General features: G+C 37.0%; 1 protein-coding gene across 1 annotated transcript in view; it reads right to left on the reverse strand.

Moving 5' to 3' along the window:
* Positions 1-27794, reverse strand: part of LOC118405986 (nck-associated protein 5-like) — an 88262-nt gene that overhangs the window by 58652 nt on the left and 1816 nt on the right. The window contains exon 3 of the mRNA XM_035805840.1: positions 27554-27580. Within this exon, the coding sequence (XP_035661733.1) occupies positions 27554-27580 (27 nt within the window). The remainder of the gene's footprint in view (positions 1-27553; positions 27581-27794) is intronic.

The raw sequence follows: 27794 nt of genomic DNA on the forward strand, positions 1-27794 counted from the left end.
CCATCAAAGAACATCGTACTACACCTATAAAAATGCAAATTTGATTATTTTTACAACATGAGCACACAAAAGTGCTGTCAGACACATTACCATTGAGATGACAACCCTGTTTAATACCTTATCAAGGTACATAAAAATTACTTTCTCAGGTTTTGTTTTCATATGTGTGTGTGTCTGTTTCTGAACAGCATAACTCAAGAAATCATGCATAAATCTTAAAGTTTATGATATTTTGGTATGTTGGTTGGTGTTTGCAAAATTTCGTTTTGATAGCTCATATGATTCTCCAGAATGATATTTTGACGCAGATACCATAATTTCTAATTCGATATTCTAGAAGAATGATCTACAGAACTTTATTTAATCAAAGAATAAAAAGGACGGCAAAAATGCATTTACTCAATTAACTGAATATGGTTTTGGAAACGATAAGACATTTCATGTAGTCAGTGACACTTAGTGTCACTGACGAAATAGTGGATGCTACATGTAGTAATGCTGAAATGTCTGACCATTTCCAAAATCATATCCAGTTGCTTTAGTAACGGTTACTGCTTTTTTTTGGCGTATCTTATTATCTGGATGTCTAACTGTTAACCTTCATCGACGTAACCTACAATGTTTTTAGCCAGCTCAGACTGTCTACAATTTAATGTTGACCAAACCCATATTTTTTCCTTTCCCTGATGTTGTATAATTATGAATAATTCAGCCCTCACCATGTGTACAGAGTACGACCCTAGGGCAGCTATTATCTGCCATAATCGACTGTGCCCTTGAGCTATGCTTACACAGCCACCATCATTTTGCATAAATTTTCAACCACTATATGGTTTGAGCCATCTAATTCCAATATTCCTAATAGTTCGGAGGACATAAATGGACTGGGTAGGCAAAAAACAGTCTCAAACAAAATTAGCCCCCCAGTTCAAAGAAAGCTGCTCGTCGTATCGTCGTATCCATTTTGATTATACTGCTGCTGGGATCCCTGTCACAGGGGTAGGCAGCAGTCGGAATAGTCTTCACACTGTGCTTCCATGCTGCTGGTCCGTCCAGTGAGTCCAGCTCTGGGCTTCAACTCCATGGTTAGGGGCCCAAACTGTAACTATTTATTCTCTACCCCAAGAACTGACTACCACTCAAAACTTATGACAGTCACCATAGCATGTCCAAAACACGCCAGATATCAAAACTAAATTCCGCTGCTATACCGTAGAAAGCCGCTAGAAGGTTTAGTATTGAACGTCTCTTTTTCTCAACCAAAACCCACCAACCAAATACAATAAGGATCCATCCACAGATTCTCGATATGTTGTCCACAAACACACACACACGCACACACACACACACACACAGATACACACACACCACCACCACCAAAAATCTTCTTGCCAAAGGTAACAAAAAATTGTAATCTTCTGTTTCCTAATACACTAATCTTTATATTTTCATCAAATAGCTTAGTATATATATTATAAAGTTAAACATAACTGCAACAATAAGAAAGAAAAGAAATTTTTTTCAAAGCCTTCTATTCCTTTAGTGCTATCAAAGTTTTCTTTTCCAAACAATTATACCTGTGGTCATTTGCATGACCCCAAATGACCCTACTTCCCCTGTTAGAGAAACTGACAGCTCTATACAACACAGCTCAGTTTCTGCAGACTCTCTGAAAACATATGCAAAATAGCCGACCCTAACTGACCCCAATAATGGTCCTAAAAGATGGGCAGGCTGAATTTCAAAGGCAGACCATACATGCATATTGCTCTTGGCTCTGGACATTACTGTAAATTCATTTAGATTTGCTAAACTTTTGCAGCACAATGCAAAGCAAGTTAGAACTAGAAGTTCTGCCATTTTTGCTAATGGCACTGAAGAAGAGTGATGGATGTCACTCAAATCATCCGAAAGAAATCTACATATCTCATAGAGTTATAGTATAGAGATCAAATTGTCTTTAAAATCTGTCCATATAATGTTCCTGTAGTCATAGGATTTATAATACACAAGTATTACAGTTACAATGTACTTCATTGAGTGATGGATGTCACTCAAAACATCCAAAAGAAATATCAATATGTCATCGAGTTATAGATATTGAATTGTCATTAAATTCTGTCCATATCCCTGTAGTCATAGGTTTTATGATACACATAATAAACTGTTACTTCATTGAATGATGGATGTCACTCAAAACATCCAAAAGAAATATCAATATCTCGAGTAACTGTTATAGATATCAAATTGTCATTAATTCTGTCCATATCTCAGTCTATAGTCATAGGTTTTAGATTACACGTATAAGTATTATTGTTACTTCCTTATAATTTTTACCATACATTATACCATGAACTGTTGGGCAATAAAATTCATTCATTCATTCAGAAAGTTTCATTTCCATTAAAGATATAGCACAACCAAATACCATACTGACAGATTCGTAAAGTATGAAAAATCTATACATACAGGTATTCAGATATGTATACTATGTACAGGCTAGTCATATCATACTTGTATTCATATGCATGTACATGTATGATACAATGTATACCACAAATCCTTTATATTTAACCTTTAAGATGATTCATTTTCAGTAAATACGGTATGTATAATAACAGCTAAATGCAACACTGACAAGTATGGTAAGCATGACAAATCTAACCTATATACCAGGATGGTCATCTACACACAGCCCCAGGCCCCAGGGGTGATGACTCATGCTCCCCTGGGGGGTGGGGGATCAGAAGGTGGGTGTAGGGCACGCCATCAGGTGATGGTATCATCAGTAGTGGGATAGAGGGCTGGCCTTTTGTGATTGGTGTCGTATTACCGTAAATGTCATGGCGTGGCCATGCATTTGTGCAGAGATATATAGAATATGGTAGGGGTAGGTACCGGTACAGCGTTGTTGGGCCAGTCCAGAAAGTATGGACCTAAAAAAAGTCAGTGGACTGGATGTTGGACTGATTGGAAAATGAAAAGATTATACCGACAGGCTTCACGTGTCTTGGGGTTTGCAGGTCAAAGAAAATAACAAGAGCAAAGTATTTTTATCAAGCTTCTACAGTCAAACTTTAAAACAGAAGCAGTTAGTGTTGTTTATATGATTCAGATAGGATTTTAATATGTCAATAGATGTCGGATACTCTACCAAACAGAATCCTACAAAGCAAAATGTAACAAAATTGACCATTTTTTAAATGATCACCCATTTTACAAGTTTTGAAACACATTCTTTGGTCTTCAGTATCACCCAATGTACAAATGTACCAAACCAACAGCTAGTAGGATTGCCTGATGGTCCATCCCATAATATACATTTTTTGTTGTAAAAGCACAAATTTCAATGTGAAATGTGAAAATTGAAAATTTGGTGTCCTTGAACAAAAAATTCCAACTTCCAAATTCAATGCAATATCATAAAAAAAGTTACTATCAATGACATGTACAATCATCTGAACCATTGTCATAACTATGATCTACAGCATTTACACAGATTCATTTCAAGTAGACGAGTTGAGTTTTTGACACTGCACAATGTAAAACTTAAACATTCCTGACACGAATAACAGTATGCTAATCCCTATACTGTATCTTTCATTTTAACACACATATTAATAATTCAAAACTTCCCAAGAGAGATTGCTGAGAATAAAAACACCATCTTTTACAGTCCATGAGCTGACAAAATATGCAAAATGTCTACATATACCAACCTGGAAGGGAAAATTTTGAAATTGTGTTGAGGACCAAATCCATTGTTGAAAATCATGACTAGGACATTACCTTTTAATTTCAGTCATTAGAAATCACCAAATTTCTAAAATACATATTATAGTTAGGCCACACCAATTTAATTTCTTGGTTCACGGATTTTTCATAAAAAATATGGAGCGAGAGGGCGAAATAAAAATAAAAATAAAAATTGTAAAATGGTTGGGGTAAAGGTAACGGCTAATCTAAAACATAAAGAAAAAAAGTTTTCAGCTTGAAAAAAGTACAAAAACACTATTTTTGTACAGTAACAGCACCTGTACCCACACTTTAAGGAGCTTATAATATAAAGGCCACTTTGCTACACCAGAAAGTTGGTGAATGGTTTCATTAATGGTGAAAATTTGCTGAGTTTTTATTTTTTTTCCAAAAAATAGGAGCGAGCGATTCCGTGAACCAAGAAATTAAATCGGTGTGGCCTTATGTCGATGAAGGTTCAAGACATATTATGGTTATGTAGCTATTCTACATTTTTCAGAATAAAATAATCCCAAATTCCTTTCATAAACAGCCTGTAACTTAAATGCTCAAAACAAAAAGTTCTAACAACAGCAGTTCCAATGTCTGTATCCAGTGTTTAAACCCTGATGACAATGGCACGCTACGCGAAGTGGGTTTTAATGATTCTATGAAAGACCGTGTGATATATACTGAATAAAAGCCTGCGTGATAACCCAAAATATCACCTGGTCTGGAACACATATCATAATTATTAAACTCGTAATTCAACAGTCACAATTACTGTGAAATTACAGAGACTGTAACACCAATGCCACACTACAACAGCTTCAAAACTTTAAACATTAGTGCAGCTTTATCATAAAACTGTGCAACAGTTACTGCAACTTCAACAACACTAACAACACATTAGCAGTCTATCAAAAAAAATCACGGGTCTTAGTGGCAAATGTGCAGATGTTGACACACTCACACACTGGCAGCACCAAATCTGTAGGTGTTTTTTGGCACCTTTAGACAGATTAGCGGTGAGGCTCGGTGGGCGTCACTCCACCGTCATGGGGGCAGGGGCATGGCGAGTATCGAACTTGGAACCTTCTGATTCTGATTCCAGCGCTCTAGCGGTTGTACCACACAGGCACCCCTAACAACACTATTTGTTCCAATTATAAAATCAGTAGACAGACAAGCATTACGTCCTAATCTCCCTACTATCCCCAGGTGTGACATTCCACAGCTCAGGTGACCAGGTAATTCCCGCAAACTAACAACGGGACGCGTCGTAAAACTGTCAACGTTTTACGCTGCGGTTTATATCATGGTCAGGATGGGAAAGTAAATCTTATTGGATCGTGATGAATACGAGATTTGTAACAATCACGCAAGGTTTTGGAAAGAACAAAGTTTTATGTACATGTATACAACCAGGTATTTTATTCAAGATCGATTCGTATCTGTGACTGTCTGTCACCTTCTTCAGGGCAATTTTGACTGGTTCTATATATTATGTATATTATTACGGACTACAAGCACATTGTAGGCATGTTAACAGATGCAATCCCAAACGTAAAACATTTTCATATATATGTCAATACGTTGGTTTTGAAATAATCCAGTGACTTATTTACCAACCGAAAAGGTAAACTTTAAGGTAAAGGCACGTCTAGTACCATAGCCATTTTGATGCTGTACAGGGTATATAGGGACAGTGGGTTGTTATCCACTGTGTCTAGTGTACAGTATTGGAAGGTGGAGCCCATCCCTCTCCTTCCACTGCCTTTTACCTTCCCAACCAAAGTCATGTACCCATTTTTTACACCTGGGTGGAGTGAGGAAAGTTGTGTTGAGTGCACTTCCCAAAGGCACAAGATCTGTAGCAAAACAAATGCTGACAAAAGCATAATCTTCTTTGTAAAGGCAATAAAAGATTCACATTCAATTCGCATTAGATTAAACTTGGATGGTTTTTTTGACTTTGACCTTATTATACAGCTTACAATCAACACCTGTGTTTCAAATAGGGCTGTGAGGGTGCTGAATTATGCATACATTAATCACTATAATAAATGATATAACAGCTAACAGCTTTTCCTTTGAAACGAAATTGTCCAAAAATTGCAGTTTAGAGCGTCTAGACGACCAATCACTGTCGGTGGAGCCGTGACATTCGCTTGATCATATCATTTCAACGTCAGCAACTTTCAATAGAAACGCCAGCTTTTATCAAATCAATGATTTATATTTCATATACATCGCCCATATATCGTCTCAGTTGTCAGAGTGGTAATACAATGATTCAGGATTCATAATCACTATTCAAATTGGGCCAAGAATTTTGAATGGTGTGAAGAATTTTGACTAATACAAAGGATTTTGAATTGTGCAAAGAATTATTTCGAATTGTGCAAAGAATTTCAAATTGCACAAAGAATTTCAAATTGTGTGGCTGGAATTTGAACAATTTTGACTTGAATGTGAAAATAATTCTGAATTGTTCAAAGAATATCAAATTGTGCAAAAAATTATGAATTGTTCAAAGAATTTTGAATTCTGCAAACAAGCATTTCGAATTGTGCAAAGCATTTTGAATAGTGCAAAGAACTTCGATATTGTGCAAAAGAATTGCACATTTTGCAAAGAATACAAAGTTGTACAAAGAATCGTACCAAGAATTTTGAATTTGTACCTCAAATTTCAACTAATGTGGCTTAGAATTTTTAAATTGTATGTAGAATTTCTAATAGTGCCAAAAAAGTCCTGTACATGTTGAATAACACACATTTTTCTACAGAAAAATCCCAGAAATATGCTTATGTGACCCCTACTGCCAGAAGGCCTATAATAAAGGAGGTGTGCCCAATTACAGAGGAGAAAATTACCCTACAACAATTATCACCACAAGTGGTAAAGGTGAACTTTGGGTAGGTAATGACTCGTGCAAAAGGCAGCTGTACACACGTACATAACATATGGATCAATTTCTGTCTGGAGCCAGAGGACACGGGTTCAAATCCCTTACAAGTACTACAATGATGTACCTAACCTAATAGTCCTTTTGGATGGTGACATTAAGTCAGTGTAACCACGTGTGCTTAAATAGAAATACATTGTAAAAGTCAAGGTAAAGCCATAAAACACTATTAACTGTTTAAGATATTTTAAAAATTGTCAAACACCTCAGTGTAAGGTTAGCAAGTCACATGTAAATACATGTAACTTTACTTAGTACTGTACTACTTTTTAGTAGTATTTATCAAACTATCAGATGTACAGTACAACAATTACAGTTACAATGTTAACAATCTTTTATCTTATGGTATTTTCAAGAGCTCTATCAGAGTGATAAGAGTTCCTCAAAACTGACTTTTCTTCAATCTCTTGTTGTTGTTTTATTGTATTATCTGTTTAAGATAACTCTATTGTCCCTGTCCCTGGTGCTGAACCATACCCACCCTGTCCCTTGTTCTGAAACACACCCACCCTAACACTCATGTCCCTTAAACACATCCACCCAAACTCTATCCCTGTCCCTGGTGCTGAACCATACCCACCCTGTCCCTTGTTCTGAAACACACCCACCCTAACACTCATGTCCCTTAAACACACCCACCCAAACTCTATTGTCCCTGTCCCTGGTGCTGAACCATACCCACCCTGTCCCTTGTTCTGAAACACACCCACCCTAACACTCATGTCCCTTAAACACACCCACCCAAACTCTATTGTCCCTGTCCCTGGTGCTGAACCATACCCACCCTGTCCCTTGCTCTGAAATACACCCACCCTAACACTCATGTCCCTTGAATACATCCACCCAAATTCTATCCCTGCCTGTCCCTGGTGCTGAACCATACCCAACCTGTCCCTGGTTCTGAAACACACCCACCCTAACACTCTCTTAAAACATCCATCCAAACTCTATTGTCCCTGTCCCTGGTGCTAATCCATACCCACTCTGTTACTTGTACTGACACACTCCCAGATACATGCACTGTACAATGGCATCAAAAAGCTGAATGGCTAGGCTAGTGGACTCAAGAGCCAGTGTTAACGGATTTCATTCTGGCTAGACATTTTGTCTTTGGGAAAGGCACTTTCCACAACTTTCCTTACTGTACCCAGGTGTAAAAACGGGTACCTGACTTTGGTTGGGAAGGTAAAAGGCAGTGGAAGGAGAGGGATAGGCTCCACCTTCCAATACCGTGCACTAGACACAGTGGATAACAACCCACTGTCCCTAAGGCCTCAAAGAGGCTATGAGACTACATTTTGTACCTTTACCTTTTTGGTTTAGAAAACTGCTAGGTGTACATTTCTGCATGAATAGCAATACTAGTGACAACAGTACAAGGCATATGCTACATAGCTTTGAATTTTGGCACAACCCTCTTTTTACAAAGTATGATTTGTTGGTAATTCTGTTTCTAAAGAAAGAAACCTGAATGTTAAAGAGCTAATAATGTTTCAAAGACAACTTTTTGAAAACACAACATTTTGACACTATATACATTATGCCCTTCCTATGCCCTTGAATCCAAGCCCCCCTATTAAAAAGCAGATTTTGCTGACAGGATGAGTAATGAAGGCCCCCTAAGTAGAGCTGTTTCCTGCATGTTTTCAGGGTGACATAGTTCTGATCCCCACTTTGCCGATGGCCCCAGAGGACGGAAAAAAGACGGAGGGTTTCCGACGCACCCCTGGATGTCTGTAATTTGCCACAAGTGTCCGCCCTGGGAGGATTTAGGGTACAGAAACATCTGTTGTTCTGGGTGGGACCTGTTTGGCCTGATACCCACCCTATTCAAACTTTAGTTCGCTCCTCTGAGTGCTTCCTCCAATAGTCTTAACCCCATTGCAAGTTTGCCATCAGATCATTGATTATATTGGGTATCAGATACCAACCGTACCAACAGTACCAACCGGATAGTAGTTTGTTTGTTAACACTATATACACTGTCGCTTCTCTGCTATTCTGTGACTCTGGGAAGCTGGAATATTCAATTGTCGTCCAAATTTCAGATGAGGGTTTCCTTCTGCTACCCATGAAACTTGAAATGGTTTACTTAACTGATTGCTATATTCAAACAGGTGTTGGAACGGCTGTTCGAACAAGCACTCTAGAACCCATTCCTTTATTAATTTCCTCATTAACTGATGTCATCGCCAAAAGATTTGAGTACATGTACATTGTAGTTCCGTGCACAGACGGGTAGCAGAAGCAAACATATGAACAAACCACTACCCGGATGGTACCCGGGCTACAAGCAGTTAGCAAACTTGTGAATCTCTGTTTGAACCACAGTGCAATGCTGTTAGAACTGAGAGAGGACCGAGAAACCAATCAGAGCACTCGTTTATATCTTACAATTTTCAATTATTAAAACAATTATAGGGCAGGGATAGTATGAATACCAGGCTAGTTCCTGTCTAGGTAGAAGACTAAAGAGTAAACTGCTTTCATTGTAGGAGGTCGGCTGTCATCTAAAACATCTGTCTCTTATGATAGATAAAAACTTTCCCCGTATCTACATATCATTTTCATCACTTAATCCTCTGAAAGATAAAATCAAAATTGACCATTCTACTGGAGCGAAATTCCAAGTCTCGGATGACTTTTGATGAATGGTTGCTTCCAGTGAGGATTTACCAATTAAATCATCGCCCGTGTGATTTTATGATTCCGTTGATTCTTCTGACAGTTTGACAAACGATGTGTGCTAAACCACAGGGAGAGCGCTGACCTCAGGGAGATGTAATTTTTCATCATTTTTCCTGCGAGGATTTCCGTTTGGGACTTTTTTGAATGATAAATTAATTTTTGGCATGCAACATTTTGCCATATCATTTTTTTAAAAGTCACAAGTGGGCTTAAGAATCTATACACCAGCAAAAAAAGAAAAAATACTGAAAAATGAAGTGCACTTTTTGCGTTTTAATACATGCAGATTCTAAGCATGACATTTCAAAAAAAACAAATTTGAAAATGCAAAGTTGTATTTCAAGAGTCTTTCATAATTTTTCATAAACTTATTCCAAATAACAATGGAAGGCTTCAGTTCAGCACCAGGGACAGCACAAATTCTGGTATTCTAAAAACAGTAGTTTGAAAATCTGTCAAAACCAGTTAGTGTACGTATATCTTTAATGTTTTCTATTAACTTTTCCATAACTACCTTACCTGATAACTAACATTTTCAGTACCAAGGACAGCACAAATACGGGTATTCTAAACAAGACTTTCCATTTGATATATATGTAGAAGTTGATGGAGAAAATTGTTTTAAGGTAAGTAAATCTAGAATGCCGAAAAGAAATGATATTTTCCTCTGCTTGTAGATTATACATGTACCTGATGCACAAAAGAACAAAATCAACTTTTCTAAAATGATACCTGCATTGAAAATATCATATGAGAATTCTTTACATACCTTCCCATTTTGTGCCAGTGGCAAATATAAGATGCAAACTATCTCTATGAATCACAGTCAGCAATAATGATAATCTACAATTTCCAGGTAGTCTGTATGTAGAGGTGGTCACTCCATGTAGTACAGGTTTGACTGAATTGTAATGATATGAAGTACCTTCCATCTGAAGATACAAAAGACACATTCTTCATAAATCTTAAGATTATGATCTGGCTTCTTTATACCACCCTCACATTAGGCGCGATTTGATCGAACGACGAGTCTGCGAGCTCTAAATTACGAGGAGGCATAACCCTGACGGGAAGGGGGAACTCTACCATTTCTTCGTTGGCAGCAGGGTCATGCCTCCTCGTAAATTAGAGCTCGCAGACTCGTCGTCCGATCGAATTGCGCCTAATGTGAGGGGGGAATAAGAATTCCTTCTATGCCATCTCTTTCTCTGACAATGACAAATATTCCAGTAATGTAAACATGGCTCACACCACTTGCCTTTATGCTAGCAGAGGTAAGACTTAGTCAAGTCATGTGGAACAGATTTGACATGGAGGCAAGCAGACAAGATTGAAAAGGTGTTCAAACTAGAACTAGGTTATCACTAGGCAGATGTGGTGGGGCAAAGATGTGTTTGGCCCATATATATATATTTCTAGTCCTTTCATCTCAGATAAAGCCACTAACTTCAATGTGTGAAAAAAAAGCAAAATCTACAATGAGGTTATCTATGACTATGATTATTTTTATGCAAGATGATATTATACTTCCTGCAAGAGTAATTCTAATTGAAAGTGATCTTCAACTCGTTTATATCACTGAAGACTGAGCTAGACATGTCATATTCGACTGAGAAATTTCACTACTTTGGTCAAAGCTGAAATCATTCAATTCCCTATCACCATCTCCAGACTGAATGTAACTAAATATTTGCGCACTGAGATTCACATATAATTCAATCGAAACTAGGACCATTAGAATAAAATTCTACATACAAAAATAAGAAATCGTCGACAAAACACTTAAACCAGTGAAGAAAGCTACAAACTTAATGTACATGTACATCAGACAAATTCTGTAATCAGTATTTTACAAAATATACTTCATATACACTTAACACCATGATACAAAATTACAAAATCTCTATGACCAATAAAGAACATTAATTGTTATTCTCTAGACTTACCTCAGATTCCATAGTACAACTCAACCTTTTGATTCGTCCTCAGATTTCTATCCTCCACACAGTTCCCCTTGAAATATTTGGTGAACTCTTACCAACTCTTCTAACCACACCAAAGCAAACACTCTTTGACCTCACAGAAGTGTAACATTGATGTTGGCAAAAGTTCTCACCTCAGCGTCTTTACCAAATAAGACTCAGAGTCTATGTGAAAGAAACTTTGTGACACGATGAAACAGTTGGCTTATTTTTACAAGGCGTTAAGTTAATAAGATGTACAGTAAAAACAGCATTGCGTTCATGAGGATGGTTTGATTCAAAATTTAGAAATCGTATGACTGTCTTTTAAATGTTTAGGGAAGACATGGTCAAGTAAAACATACTTGCAATTAGAATAAATACTACAAGTTGCTGGTATGTTTTCTTTTCAATTCTTCTTCCTCTCTAAATTCTTTTCAATGTCTCTGATAATATACTAGTAAATCAAAATCCTTCCCACATTTTTGGTGTACATGTACAAGGCAGTGCCCATCATCACTTCTAAAGCCCTTGGACCACACAGTTAAACAAGCACTACATATAGCAGATACGTAACAACTACTTGAACCATAAGTTTTGACAGGCAGATAGCTCAAGGAGAAGAGAGTAAGACTTAGTGGTGTAAGGATGGGCTCTCTAGCAGGGGCTACTTTTGTTCCAGAATTGGAACGTGAATAACTCAAGAAGGGGTTGACAGATTGTCATGATTTTTGATCTCTGGGAGTAGCTTGTCTTACCTATGATTTATCAAAGAGATCTACATTTCATCTCTGTCCCAGTTTTTCACAGTGGAAGAATTAGGTGAACACAGTAGGAAACCGCATCACTGTGGATTAAAATGTCAGAGGAAATGGCTTAATTGGAACATTAGGAAATCCAAACGGCCTGTTAAAAAAGTGCGCTAAGCTTACAGATCAAAAAGGGTCCCTCAAAGAGGATTTTACCGTAAATTTGTTTAAGTGGAGGGGACTTAATTTCCCAATAGGAGGGAGAAATGAGGCATTCACAGTGTTCAAAGTTTGTGATAGGCACTCAGCGCACTATTTACAAACATATACTAAAGAATATGTCTTATTTGCATTGTGATGACTTATTTTGCAACAAAGAGTGAGAGAGCTCAAACCAGTTTAGTTCACTGAAGATCTATTTATTACAAATTGTATATTCTTTTATTGGCTGACAATGTGATAGAAAAGACAGACACTATGAACCGTATTTACAGGTTCATTGTACGGGGAAAATCTCACTACCTTTTCGACAAGCACAATGAACAACTTGGACCACGGCTTAACATCCTGTCCTTAGGACTGCAACCCTTTCCGGTAGCGCGCATGTCGGGTGAGCGACACAGCCGGAATCAAACTCATGGCTTCTAGTTCCAGAGGCAGGGCCTATCTATGCATGCTACCAAGAGGTCACAAAAAAAAGGCAAGATCACCACAAATAAATCAGAGGTAAAATCTCTTAATTTTCTCTAGTTGTAGAGATTGAACCACCTTCAAGTGCGTCGCCACAAATATTTCAAAACTTACAGTAAAAATCCGCAAGTCGTTTTAACTATTATGAGTGTTCTATACTTATAGATGTGGTCCACTGATAAAACCTTAAAGAGATCAGTAGAAAGAACAGGGTACAAAAGTGTAAAGACGAAATGTTTCAATGTCTAGGGACACATTGTACATTGCCTTAGAAGGATACTAGATGATTCTATGATCTATTATGTGAAAAGAAACGCAAAGTGCTACCGCCAACTTTTGTAATTCCACCAGGTACCCTAAGAAAGCCACATAAAAAGAAATGAGATACTGAGGCCTTTTCAAGAATGTCTTGAACACATGAATATCTGAAGTGTGCATACCTCTGGGATTACTGAATCAGATGCTCCATTTGTAGATCTCTTTTACAACTTCAGAGTGACCGTCAAAGAGGCTTTTAGCCAGGCATATGTCAACATGTCTTTTGTAATCGCTACATATTAAAAATGAGAAGAAATTGGATGCACCATATGCTCGAACAACAGATCCTCTGACAAGCATACATGTAAAATTCTGATTGACCAGGGATGTTACTGGGTCAATTGTGGTCACAGTCTTCAACTCTGTTTCAGTAATTTTGCCCCTCTTAGAGGATATCTTACAATGCACGAAAATTCTCGAAAACTCTGCACCATGGAAGGTGGATGCCCCCGGACCCCCTTTGATAGTCGCACCTGTAGCACTTGCCACGACTCACCAAGAAATTTGGACAACATTGCAACTGTAACAACACTATTTTGTGTCCTGGCATTCCTGTTTCTAATATTGCCACTTATAAAATCTAATGTAATGCGCTGAATCACAGCCATGCAAATGAACCGATTCCTGCGGAAGTTTTGCATAAAGAGATCAGACTTCACTCAAAAATTCATGACGGTCAAATTACCTCATTAGAAACTACTTCAGATATCAATCAAGTTCTGATCACCTCTAATCACTTGAGCGGCGCTGACAGTATTGAAGCTGTAAGGTGATGAATCAATTGCTTTATCTTATTTCCTATACGCCTATATATGTTTTAAGAAGTCAGTTAAGCTAGGGGCACAACCCGCCGTACGTGCACTGCAAATACGTACTGTCTATGTGGCAAAACGTGGGTAATCTTTTGGGATCCGTAAGTGGTTGGTACCGCCTCCGTACAAACTCGTAGGAAATCCGACGGATTTTGGAGCAGACATGCCATAGAACTTTATGCTCAGGCAAAATTTTGTATGCCATCGGGCTGCGGATTCGCCCCCGTACGTGCCAGTACGGGCAACGCGCCTGCCCTGTACAGCCTGAAAGTTTTCAGAAATACATGGCGGACGTGGCCTCCCAAAAAAAAGAACAGACAAATTGCAAGTACGGCGGGTTGTGCCCCTAGCTTAAGAGAGGCGACACATAATATAACAATATATCTAGTGGTAGTATAGTTTTATGTGAATGTATGTGCTTCGGAAATCAACTGGTCAGTCAAGAATTTTATTTTCATTCCTTTCTCTGCTTTTTGATTTTCAGTAAGTGATATTCTTTCCACATATATCAATCATTTGTATTATTCTTTTTTAAAATTCTTTGGTCACAGGTTCCCTTAATCATTAATGACTTGAAATTTTTGAACTGTCTACATGTATATCTTGTCAGTCTACATCTAACAGCAGGATCTATATATTATGCACCCCTATAATATAATGATATTATATAAAACAAAGTCGTTGATCGAACATGTGCACTCAAGGCCGTTGGACTTTCTGGGTCATATCCTGCACATGCCCGAGGATGAACCTGTCAACATCCGTATGCTCTTCATGTACCAACGCACGCAGACACAGACGAGGACAGCAAGCTACAGTCAAACCTATTTAGCAGCCACCTTTGCATAGCGACCACCAGGCCATTGCGGTCACTTTTTGTTTGTCCCTTTAATTTTTCCCATAGACCTAAGCATTAAGAAATAATCTATAGCAGCCACCTGTCCAACGCAGCCACGACCACATGATTTCTGGTCCTGTAGATACAGAAACACTGCCTATTGCAACCATAAGGTGGCCATATGTCACCCTGCAATAAGTTTAAAATCGTAGTTTGCGAGGATTTGGAGTTCCAGACAGGGTCATTTGGGTGGCAGCGAAAGGTACATGTGTCTTGAACGTTAGAGTACAAGTCTTTGTTGATGGATTTACTGACATTCTGCATGGCAATGGTTTGACTGTACCTCCTATCTATAGTATGTTCAACAGTGCCTATCTATAGGAGATTTCAATGGCCAAATCACCGCAAAACAGATATGAAATTTACATGTCATGATGTAGCTGCCAACAGACTATGGAAGAAACTTACAGTCGCCTACACCACAGCCGACCAATGATGACATCTTGTCAAATTTATCAAGAAAACATTCCTGGTACTTTGGACTTATCATTTATCATCATATTATGGAAAATGTACATGATTGAAGGTTCATACCATCAACATCAAATTTGCTCACCAAATTAACCACCATATATGAAAAGTCAACTCATATATCTTGACCACTAAACTAATTATAGAACACTAGAGAGTTAAAAATGCAGCTAAAATTGAGTTATCAGAATGGACTTTTACTAAGTGCATATATCGTTTACTCACCCAGAAATGTATATTGCTAAATATTCACATTTAATAAGAAGCAAATTCTATCATTTGGGGAATAGAAATTGGCAGAAGTTGCCTTTACCAATAATAATAAAATAGAGATTTTTCGTGCTCGATATTTGATGAAGACATGCAACTACAAAATTTAATGTATTTTAAACCTATTTTGAACATCAAAACATGGTATTTGGCTTTAACTGTAAGTTATAACACAAAAAAATGTACTAAAAAAGTATTTAACTCATTGGAAAGCCATTCAGTACCAAGGAAAGTAATGTAAAATACATTTGGATTTTGAATTATAACAGATCAAACAAACTTTAGTATGATTCAGGAATAATGAACAGAAAAATCACAGTGCAAAACATAAACGTGAATAATCTAGAAAAATTCAGTTCTCAAAAAATCAAGTCAAATCATAAACACACAATCAAAATCATGACATTTTTCTGTGCATTTTCACATCCAGCATTAGAATTCTTTTATTGTTGGATCTATTTTTCTGTGTTGACCAACACTTGATGCCATGACTGTGAAAAGTAACAAGTACATAGAAATCTCACTCATTGAAAAATCTTTCTTGCCTGATCGAGCAAGTTGGGTAGGACATACACATGTACATGAGCTTGCTCAATAGGCTATTTCACTTCCCTGGGATAATAGAACAGTTGACTTGTCCAACCCTGACAGCTGTAAAAAAATAAAATATACTCAAAATTTATCATATCTAAAATGCATGTGACACGATTAACAAGTGTTACCTTTTTTCCCGCGTACAACCAACTCTAAAACCCTCTCTCCGGAGCTCGTACCAGGCCTACGGGACCCCACAACGATGTGTCCCACTACGCGACCCCCTCACGGCTAACTACCACGAAATTGGGCCCCGCTCCCATTGTGTACTTTGAGTCATGAATATTTAAATAAAAATGTGTTGCCACTGTCAAAGCCATCATTTCCCAATATGTTTGTCTGGCCTTTGTCATAAAACTCCATGAAAAATATCATATTTGAAAGAATAGATACCAAATATACATGACTTTGTTTATAATTTTATCCTAACATGACATATAATATTTGTTTGTTTTTCAATATCATTCAGGTTGTATAGGATAAGTAGGTTTTGGGCAATTATCAAAAACATAATTATAAAGAGCATTATATAAATTTGAAAAATATCATTTCAAACAGTCATGTAAAATATTTTTGTCTTTCAAAGTTGCATTTCTTCACAAAGGACATGTATTTTGCTTACTGTGAAATTTTTTATAAATAAATAAAAATAATATTATATATATTTTGGACCGATTTTGAGTAGAAAGTTTTTGTTAAAACATTGCAAAGCAGTCTTTATATGCGCATGTGCCATTTTCTTTATGCGTATGAAATACATAAATATGGCTCTGACAACGCTTTCAAAAAGATATGCCAGCAAAGCGAATTAGTGGAAATCCCCACCATTTATTTCATCTATTCCGTATGATGACATTACCTTCAAAGTAACGTCCCAGCTAAGCCTTTCTTGATGTAAAGCACGGATAGCTCCATAATGCATACAGGCTTAGGCTTAGAAAAAGAAATACTGTGTTAACGGTTACCCAACTGAAAAACTTGTCGACCCTAACCTTTTTGGGGGGTCAACTGCATGACGGGACATAAGATTTTCGACCTGAAATCTGATGAAAAAAAAAAGATTCTGAACAGTCTTGCAATCTAAGAATTTTCTGTCTGTATTTCACAATGGCTTTTTTTACAAGCTTCCTTTCAACAGTAACTGTTGATGTAAGATTATACTATTAATGTTTGGTAAATATTGTCACTATTTCTTTGCTCATTTTAGATGGCTGACATTACACAAGTGCTTGAATGTACAATGTTTAATCTGTATGATTAAAATATTAATGTTGAAAATATCAGTTCTTGATGTACAATGTATTTTACTATGCAAGTTATTCCCTTGGTAAATGAACAGAGACGGGGGCCGACATAGGTTACAAGCCATTGCTGTGGTCATTCTGTGCCCAAAATTGGGGAAAGTTTATTTTCAGTGTTAGGTAGATAAATTTTACTTTCTTTGGTGCATTTTAGTTTTACAGGGCTCGAAATTCATTTTTGGGATCAGGTGCACTGGTGCACCCAGCTTAAAAAATTGGGTGCACCAAAAAATTTTTGAGTGCACCACTTAAATCTAAGTATAATGTAAAAAAAAAACCTAGTAACAAAACTTAGTTACAAGCTACCAAATTCTTAAACAAGTTACATGACAGACATTTTTATTATCTTTCTAACACTTAGATGTCAAGAATATGATGTATACTCATACATGATCATATCTTTCCATACATAAACCTAAGAAAATATTTGGGTGCACCCTGTGCACCCACTGAAAAAAATTGGGTGCACAGTTCCAATTTTGGGTGCACTGGGTGCACATGCACCCAGTATTTCGAGCCCTGTTTTATATTGTTGTACTGTATTTATTGGCCAAAAACTAGAAAAAAAGAAGAGAAAAAAAAAGATGACACTACTTTTTTTCAGGACTAAACCCAGAAACACAACATTGTTTTCTTAGGCCCCTATACTACTAAGTACATGTACGTGAGCGTCTGTCACTGTTGTTTGCGCAATGTTAAGTGCAGTATTATACCCGCATGTGTGGGGATGTGCACGGCATAACAATTAACCAACATTCCAACCTTTTAACCTTCAATAAACTAAGGTAGTCTTGCAGCACCAAAACTGTTTACTCACCTAAAATGTTAGCATTTGAAAGGTTAATTTGAAATTGTCCAAAATCTGATCAGAAATTGAGAAAAATTAGTCTATATTTTCCCACAGTTTTCCAACAAAAGAAAGTAAGGCTGTGTATTTGTGGAAGTGACTGCTGCAGTGTTTTTTTGTGTGTGCAAAATATTAATTGGATAGAATTTAGCCAAAAGAAATATGTAAACTATTTGTTCAACAACCGATGCTAGCTTATTTTTTGGTTCAAAATGCTCCATACACTACCAAAAATGCTTTTTCTTGTTTATCTTGTTTTGTTTCCTCACAGAAAATTTTTCTTCCAGGAAGAAATTATTCTGTCCCCAAGAAATCTTAAAAAAATGTGCTTGTCCTTGTGGCAAGCAAATTTTTGCTTGTCAAGTTTTTGAGAAAATTTGAGATTTGTTTTCTTGTATTTCTTAAAATGCCTCTTCTTGTTTATCTTGTTTTGCTTCCTCACAGAAAAGTTATCTTCCAGGAAGAAAAAAATTCTTGTATTTCTTAAGAGTTGAATCTGGTTAGAAAAAAACAAGAATTTGTAGAATTTTTTCCTTCATCATAAGAAAATTTAAGAAGATTTTGCTTATATGTCTAAAAAAAATTTGTGGATTCTCGTTTTGCTTGAATTTTATTCTCAATTTTCTTCCTGCAATAATATTTTTCTTCATATAAGAATTGTCCATGGGGTAAGCAAAATAAGAAAAAAATCATTTTTGGTACTGTATTGGCAGAGGAAACTGTCTAACAGATGGAAGTTTTCCACCAATATAGACAATTATGTTACAGCACTAACTGGGACCTTAATCAAATTAACAACTGTCAAGACAATTAGTATAGAAGCATGGATTGACACTAAGTGTATGTGGGGCTATCACACAAAACCAAACCTTCTTTCTCTATCTCTCCCTCTAGTAGACTGACATTAGCTATATTTTCATTGTCAGCACAGCACTTTTACTCAAACATTTTATGTATGTTTCAATTTCAATAAGAGAGTGAGAGGGATCTAGACAGAGGGAGAGAAAGAGAGATCCAGCACGAGAGAAAGAAATCTAGGGAGAGAGGGATCTAGAGAGAAAGAGATCTAGAGAGAGGGAGATCTACAGAGAGATAGAGATCTACAGAGAGATCCAGAGAGAGAAAGAACGATCATTTGAGAGAGAGATCTCGAGAGAGGGAGAGAGAGAGAGATCCAGCACGAGAGAAAGAAATCTAGAGAGAGAGGGATCTAGAGAGAAAGAGATCTCGAGAGAGGGAGATCTACAGAGAGATAGAGATCTACAGAGAGATCCAGAGAGAGAAAGAACGATCATTTGAGAGAGAGAGAGAGGGGGAGAGAGAGAGAGAGAGAGAGAGATCTGAAGGAGAACTACAGAGAGAGAAATCTAGACAGAAGTCTGCAGAACATGGGGAATTTAAAGGAAATTTGATAAAAATTAATACTACTACTACTACACTACTACCTTCATGATGTTTTCAATGAAAGTACACACAAATTCACAATGACAGTAAGACAGGGCATGTCTGCTCATACGTGAAGCGTTCACAGTCAGCTTACAAAAACAAAATTACTGCTGAATATTTCATTATTTACAGTATTTTGATATTATCCAACGGTCTTACTATCAGAAGACTGTGCATTCTAATAACAAATACACATTTTTATCAGTCTGCATATTTCCATACATGGTCCTTAGGGATGATTTTACTACTTTCGCCGACTAATGGAAAAATCACCAACCGCGACACACGCCCAAATTTGGACATTTGGATCCCCCTATTCTGGAATGTGTAGATAATAAACACCTGAAGATATGATAAACAAATTGTTGTTGTTATTGTTTATTCTATGGTCTTTGTAAAGTTAGGAAATACAAACTGAGGGCAAAATGAATACTAGTATATTAAGGAATTTCTATTTTTTTCATGCTTAGAAAAGTTTTGCAACATTATTGACAAAAAAACTGCCTTTTTCATTTCCATTTCCATACAAGCCATATCAAAACATGAAATAATTACGATTTTTCACAAATTTAGAAGATATTTTACCTTCTAAATGTTTTCAAATTTTACAACAGTTACCCCTTGTATTACATTGTGTACCTCTCTCAGCATAATGTAATACCTCACTTTTAGTGTAATAAAAATTGATGTCTTAGACAAAAAACAGATACCAATGAGGACAATGTATAAAAAGAGTAGAAAATACATATTGATTAATACATTTCACTACAGATGTACTTTTGGAATTATAAGGACATTTTCCAACATTTGAATATTTTCAGAAATCTCTCGGGACATATAGAATATGTTGGTAATTATGAGGGTGGTAGTGGTCACCAAAAATGAAACTCATAAACTTTAATGTCATATAAATAATGCAACTTTTGTAATATTCATCAGGATTGATGTGAACATGATAACATATTAGATCCTAATTTATGATAACTATCAAAAGCAGTATTTCATATCATTATCATCTTCTGTTATCAAATACATGGATATCATGTCATGGTGAATTATGATGACCAATATAATTTTGATTCTCCTTTGACCAAATTTTCAGCATCATGTTCATTATAAAAAAAAAACATATTGTAATAATATCGTCCTGTGTTATCAAATTCTTAAAGGCACATTTTATGGATACAAGATCGACCAAATTCAGCCAAAATTTCATCACAAATTAACCAAAAAAAGAACAATTTAATGATAATCCAGTATCTGAGTAGCCCCCCATACAGACCCATGTATTACACATTATGAGAATGGTACCTACCTAAAGTATTGACTTATTATAACACTAACTCTTAACCATTAACTCTAGAAAGGCAACATTCTCATTAAAATACAGAACATTTTCCCGTTATGGTAACCTTTTGTCAAGCTTCTCACACACAACACTAACCATTGGGCTCACACTATAGTATTGCATGCAAGTAAAAAAATTGTTCAACTTGATATTTGCAATATACATGAAATTGATGATAATCCTAATAGCAATACAGTTCTAAGCTCTGATTGGGTCCTGACAGAAGAAGAAATAAAAAGAACACACCAGCAAAAAAAAAAAACATAAAGCAAATGTCATGACAAATATGTTGAAGGTATAATATTTGATCCGAAAACTCCACCTACCTCATACTCACACATGCCTTCCTATAGCTTCCAGTAACAAGCTAAATCTTCCAGGAATTCAAACCAACCTGTTTAGATTTGTTTTCCTCCCTCGTATTTCCCGGGATTCCCTTGGGAGATGAGCTCATAATGGAAAGTTAGCAAGCCGCGAAACTATCTGTCGCGCAGAAATACAATGTAGGTGTGGAAATGACCGGGCGTGCGCTCAGGACTGTGCAAGAGTAGGGGAATTTTCAGAATCATTATCACTTGATGATTTTGGGAAAGAGCAACTGTTGGCAAATGATAGATTCAGATCATGGACATTTACCCACTAATAGTATTAAAACGTGTGACGTTTCATTATCCACTGAGTCAGACTCAAAAGAAGATGGTACAACTCCCAGTTATGTACATGATAATATTAGACATATATTTATTCTATAGATCTATTCTATAACGCTAGTTCACCTTTATCCGTTGGGTAACCTAAATCCGTTGTTTTCAAAGCTGGGTATTTGCAGATATCACGTCCATTGACGGTAGTTTTCAACATGCTAAATTTCCCAAATATTGTGGCTATTTTCAAAATATTGCAGTGTCCATCGACTTGATGACCCTAAATATTCTGGTTTTGAAAACAACGGATATGGGCTACACCACAAATAAAGGTGAACTAGCGTTAGATAATTGCACCTTTTTACGTTCAGATTTTTTTAACAATCTTTCTTTTTATACCCAGACCATTAATAACTATATGAAAACTGCTTTCTTTATATATATATTATGTAATATTTAAAAGTAGTTTAAAAAAAATGCCTACTTAAATTATAACACAAGATATCAAAACCATACGTTCTGCTACTGTAACAGAAATGTAGAATGTCATTAGGGGCCCATTATTGAACTTTCCTTTCCTTTTGCCAACCCCTATATCCATTTACCAAATATCATCAGGATCCATCCAAGGCTTCTCGAGTTATCCTTTCCACACACACACAAACACACAGACAGACACACACACGCACTCACATGCATGCACTCACACACAACACACACACACAAAAATAATGGCACCTAAAACATAACCTTCTTGCCAAAGGAAAATAACAAGCTCTAAATACATATAAAATGACATGTCATTCTTTGTTGTCGTGTGGATTCCATCACACTGATCTCTCTTTAGTTGTAAAATAAATGAAGTACATCTTTATGTCCCTTTTACTACATGCTCATGTATGGGATGTGACACTGGGGTGCTGTAACATTGACAAGGGGAATAAAAGATCTCCTGAACATGTAACACAAAACTGATGCCTTCATTTAACCAAATCAATATACCGTAAATCGTGTAACAGTTGCACGAGTTTCAATTTTTGCATGCTGGTGCACACAGTCAAAAATTAGGTGCACAATTTTGTTTGCACAAAAGTGCATAATAGTGCACCGTGCACAATTCAAGCCCAGGAACAAGTTGAAAAGCACCAATGAAAAGACAGATGACACCAATACTAACCCCACATTTTCACATCTAAATTTATCGCGACGTATTCGAATTTAGATTACCTTTTACAAAATTTAGGTGCACAGATGCAATTTTGGTCGCACAAAAGTGCACAATTATACAACCAGTATTTCAAGCCTTTCAACATGTTGAAAACAACCCAATGAAAAGACAGATGACACCAATACTAACCCAACATCATTTTCACAAGTAAATTCATCGCGACGCATTACAATTTAGATTGCCTTTTACAAATTTCGGTGCATAGCTGCAATTTTGGGTGCACAAATAAAAGTGCATAATTGTGCACTGTGCACACTTCAAGCCCAGCAACACCAAGTTCAAAATAACCAATGAAAAGACAGAGGACACCAAAATCGTTTTCACATGTAAATTCATCCTAACGCATAACAATTTATATTAGCTTTTAAAAAATTTAGGACTGGTGCGCAGCTGCAATTTTGGTCGCACAAAAGTGCACAATTCTGCACCCAGTATCTCAAACCCAGCAACAACAAGTTGAAAGCCACCAATGAAAAGACAGATGACACCAATACTAACCCAACATCATTTTCACATGTAAATTCGTCGCGACGCATTACAATTTATATTAGCTTTTACACCCCCGTCATCTTTTCTATTCCCGCGCGACGGTCTCGCCGCGATTTTCGTAATGACCGAAAAAATTGGGTCAACGCCTCGCTAATAACGGTAAAGGTCACCTTCATGAGGATTGATTCGCGGGAAAAACGAGGATAAAAGATGCGGAGATGAGATGACTTGTTCCGTATGAGTTGGACGGCAGAATTTATTACAAAGAATGGAAAGGTCATGTATGATGTAGAGAAATGGGGAATGGGCATTCTGTAGAAGATATCAAAGAAAACATTTACTTAAGAGCAACAAGACATCTATCCTGTTCCTTGAATAAACATTTTTGCGTATCATACTTCCTTGATGTCTAATCTTTATTGATACACATGTATCAGTAGGAAAAAATTCTTGACAAAGTTATGACAAAAATGCCAACAAAGAAAAATATTCCAGAATTATATCAAATACCATAATTTACTACTATGTAGTAGTTATAAGTAGTACATGTGTATCCGAAATATAAAAGAATTTATCTCCAATTCAAGATCCATACACAAAGAAAACTGGTATCAAAACAGTCTTAGGAAATACTGTACATCATGAAACAAATGGTTTAAAAATTTGTGTACTCCCGTACTACAACAGTTACTCCAAAATTAAGTCCCTGCAAACATTAAACGATTAACAGTAGGAAATACATGCAGTTTGCTTCACAAAAGATGGTCAAAGCACTGAAAACCCCCCTTTTCCTGTAAAACAATTTCAACACTATACCAAATGTTTCAACACTTGTCTACAGTACTTAATCACCTATCCAGACATGCAAGCCCCATAGGATATAGTGATTCCAATAACTTCTACTTCCACAGACCCCCCTCTAGGGAGCAATGGTCTGATTACCCCATCTGTTGCCATGGCAACAAGGGAGCAACCAGTGATGCAGAAGATGTGTTCATTTCAACAGGCTGAGATAAGATAGATGAATTCAGACTGTACCATGTTAGGAATATATGGAGGGGGACACTAAAGTTCAGTGTTTTACTTTTAGCCAGCCTGAATTTTTTTTCGCCCTAAATTTTGAATGGAAATCCTTCCAAAAGCGTGACGATCCTAGGGGGTCCGTTTGTGTGCTATCTGAGAAATTTTGAAATCTAGACCCTTTGAAATGCTACTTCCTTTATTTTGAGGAGCAAATTTTGCTGGTAAACTCAGCTTGGTCATATTGTTTGTCCGTCACAGGGGACGGAATTGGGCAAAATTTTTGTCCGTCCTCGGCAGCAAAATTCTGTCAAAAAACAGAAGGACGGACGCTGGCTAGAGCCCTTCGCTAAACCAATTAAAGGTCAAGATAGTTCAATAGCCATTTTTAGGCCATAGGGACAGTGGGATGTTATCCACTACAAATGTATGTCTAGGGTACAGTATTGGAAGGTGGAGCCCATCCCTCTCCTTCCACTACCTTTAACCTCCCCAACCGAAGTCAGGTACCTATTTTTACACCTGGGTGTAGTGAATAAAGTCATGTTATGTGCCTTTCTCTAGTACACAGCGTATAGCCGGGAATCAAACCAGTGACCTCTTGATCTTTCGTCCGTTAGGCCACTTGGCTATTTGATACTGAAGCAATGCAAATAATCTGAATAGTATTGCTGGCTAGTTTGTTTATTGTAAAATCATGCCATGTTTTTAATCACAACAGTGACCCAGCCATAGACACACATTTTCCTTTTACTGCTCCTCCCTAAATATCTTAGTCTAGGCCTCACCAAATAATTTCCTTGGTTCTTGGCACATTTCCAAGTAAAATTCTAGGTAGAAAACACAATTAAAATAGAAGGCTAGAACTAGTAGGAGAAAATCGTGCACCTGAATATAGACATGGTCAAGACCTGAAACCAGTCTTTTTGCCAGGCATGCATCCAGGCATCATTAAAACAATCTAGACATGCTTTTTCTTAAAATAACAAGAAATTGGATGCACTAGACAAGATATTGGAAGCACTAGACACTCTTACACTGGGGAGCAGATCCTCTGACAAGTATGAAATTCTGATTGACCAGGGATGCTACTAAGTCATCTGTGATCACAGTCTTCTACTGTGACCTCTTTGACAGTATTTTGGCCCCTCAGGATACTTCAGAATGAACCATTTTCACTTGATATTCTTGAAAACTCTGTACCATGGAAGATGGATGCCCTCAGATCTCCTTACAATAGTGACGCCTATATCACTAAGTCTTACTGCGACTCACCAAGAAATTTGGACCCCCTATATAGTAAAATCCTAACTAAAACTTTGGTAAGAGTCTGCCTGAAACTGCATAATTATCAAATTTCTCCTCAAACTCTGTTTTTATGCTGATCTTTCAGTTTATCATACATGTACAATGTGAATTATTTCAAATCCCGAACAAACAGAATTCATTCAAACAATTTATGAGACATTTGTTGGCAAAAGCTAGTCATGAATATTTGCCTCAAACAATCATTGATTCAAAAATAAGAACACAGGGTACTTCTTACACATTATATAACTACATCTCAAGCTTAAAGAACCCACCACACTTAAAGAGTAGGGGTCCTTCCCAGTGTAAGTGGATCAAAAAAATCTGTCTGGATATGCAGCTAGTACAAACCCAGTGTGCTATGCCATGAAGTTGTTCACCAGATATGCAACACAAACAATCAAATAAACAAAATGTACCTGTTTCCATCTCCAACCTTGGAATATGTGCGCCCTCCGATTTCGATGCACCAAAAACGCTTTTTCCATAATATTACCTCAAAACTGGTACCAGTTCAGAATCAAACCATCTAACTCCTACCAAAAAGCAGTTACTCAAGCAACTAGATACGATTTTGGAAACGGTCAGACGCTTCAGATAGTAGCCACTATCTTTCGTCAGTGAAAATACTGAAAAGATCTAGAAGAAACTGTTTTTTAATACCCTAACTATAAATGCAAAAGAGCTGAAGACAATTTGTATTGTCCAATAGGAAAGAAGGTTAGACAAAGTCAAGACAATTTTGGATTCCGATTCCCAACTCCTACCACTTTGAAACACTCGGCATTCGGTTACGCTCATATCTCCATATAGATACTGGTATAGACTTATGAAATATGGGATATGTGGGTCAACATTTATAAATAGATACTGGCCGCATCTTTTATATGCTGGATCATCAAGTTTCAAGTCAGGATACTCCAAATGACCTCAAATGAATGGAGTAAAAACTAGGAGTTACAGGAAGGTTACAAATGGATTATTTGGTGTAATATCTTTTTTTTTCAAAAGTGAATGTGATATTGATCCATATTTCATAGTTTAATCTATAGGATAAATCTGTTCTCCAACTAGATCTATTTTGCATATCAATTCATAGCTAGGAAATAAAAACTCTCTCCAACAACATTTCTCCAGTGTCACTGATGAAAGATATCAGATGGTGTCTGACACATCTGACCGTTTCCAAAATCATATCAAGTTGCTTGAGTAACTGCTTTTCGGCATATGATATTGAACCAGTTAAGCCCATTGAAGAGCTAGTCTTCCACTGGTTGTGACAGAGAGGACAGATGCTATGTACAGTATTTACAGGTACATTGCACCGGGGAAATTCCCCAGCTCTTTTTGACAAGCACAATGAACAGTGGACCACGGCTTAACGTCCCGTCCTAAGGACTGCAACCCTTTCCAGTAGCGTGCATGTCGGGTGAGCGAAACAGCCGGAAATCGAACTCACGGCTTCTAGTTCCAGAGACAGGGCCGCTAACGACTATGCAGGCTAACCTATTGTTGAAATGTAAAGGGTCTAGAACAACACCAAAACACTGCTCAAAACTGTATATTCTTCAGTAAAAGTCTCAAAGGATACCAAAACTCTTTAACATAATCTATCAAGTACCTTGAGTACACAAATGATCACCAAAGCTATCATACATTTACATTACAAAACAGAAAATTCACATCTATGTATAACACATTGCTGGTAATTGGTATAGTTGTTGCACTAGCGCCCCACGTTGGTTAGAAATGGTACTGCACCCACCTGGTAAGACTGGTTGCTGTCTGCTGTCTGTAATGACAAAGAGTATGACAATAAGCAATGTTTCACTTGTGTAAAGCATCAACATTATGTGCCAATCCTTATACAGTCAAACCTGCCTAAGAAGACCACACAAGGGACCATAAAAATCAGGTATTCTTAATGCTTATGTCAATGGGTAAAATCACAGTATCTATATACAATGTATGTCACAGTAGAGATCACGATCCAGTAGAATCGCCAA

The sequence above is a fragment of the Branchiostoma floridae genome, chromosome 18, assembly GCF_000003815.2.
Source record: "Branchiostoma floridae strain S238N-H82 chromosome 18, Bfl_VNyyK, whole genome shotgun sequence".
NCBI lineage: Eukaryota > Metazoa > Chordata > Leptocardii > Amphioxiformes > Branchiostomatidae > Branchiostoma > Branchiostoma floridae.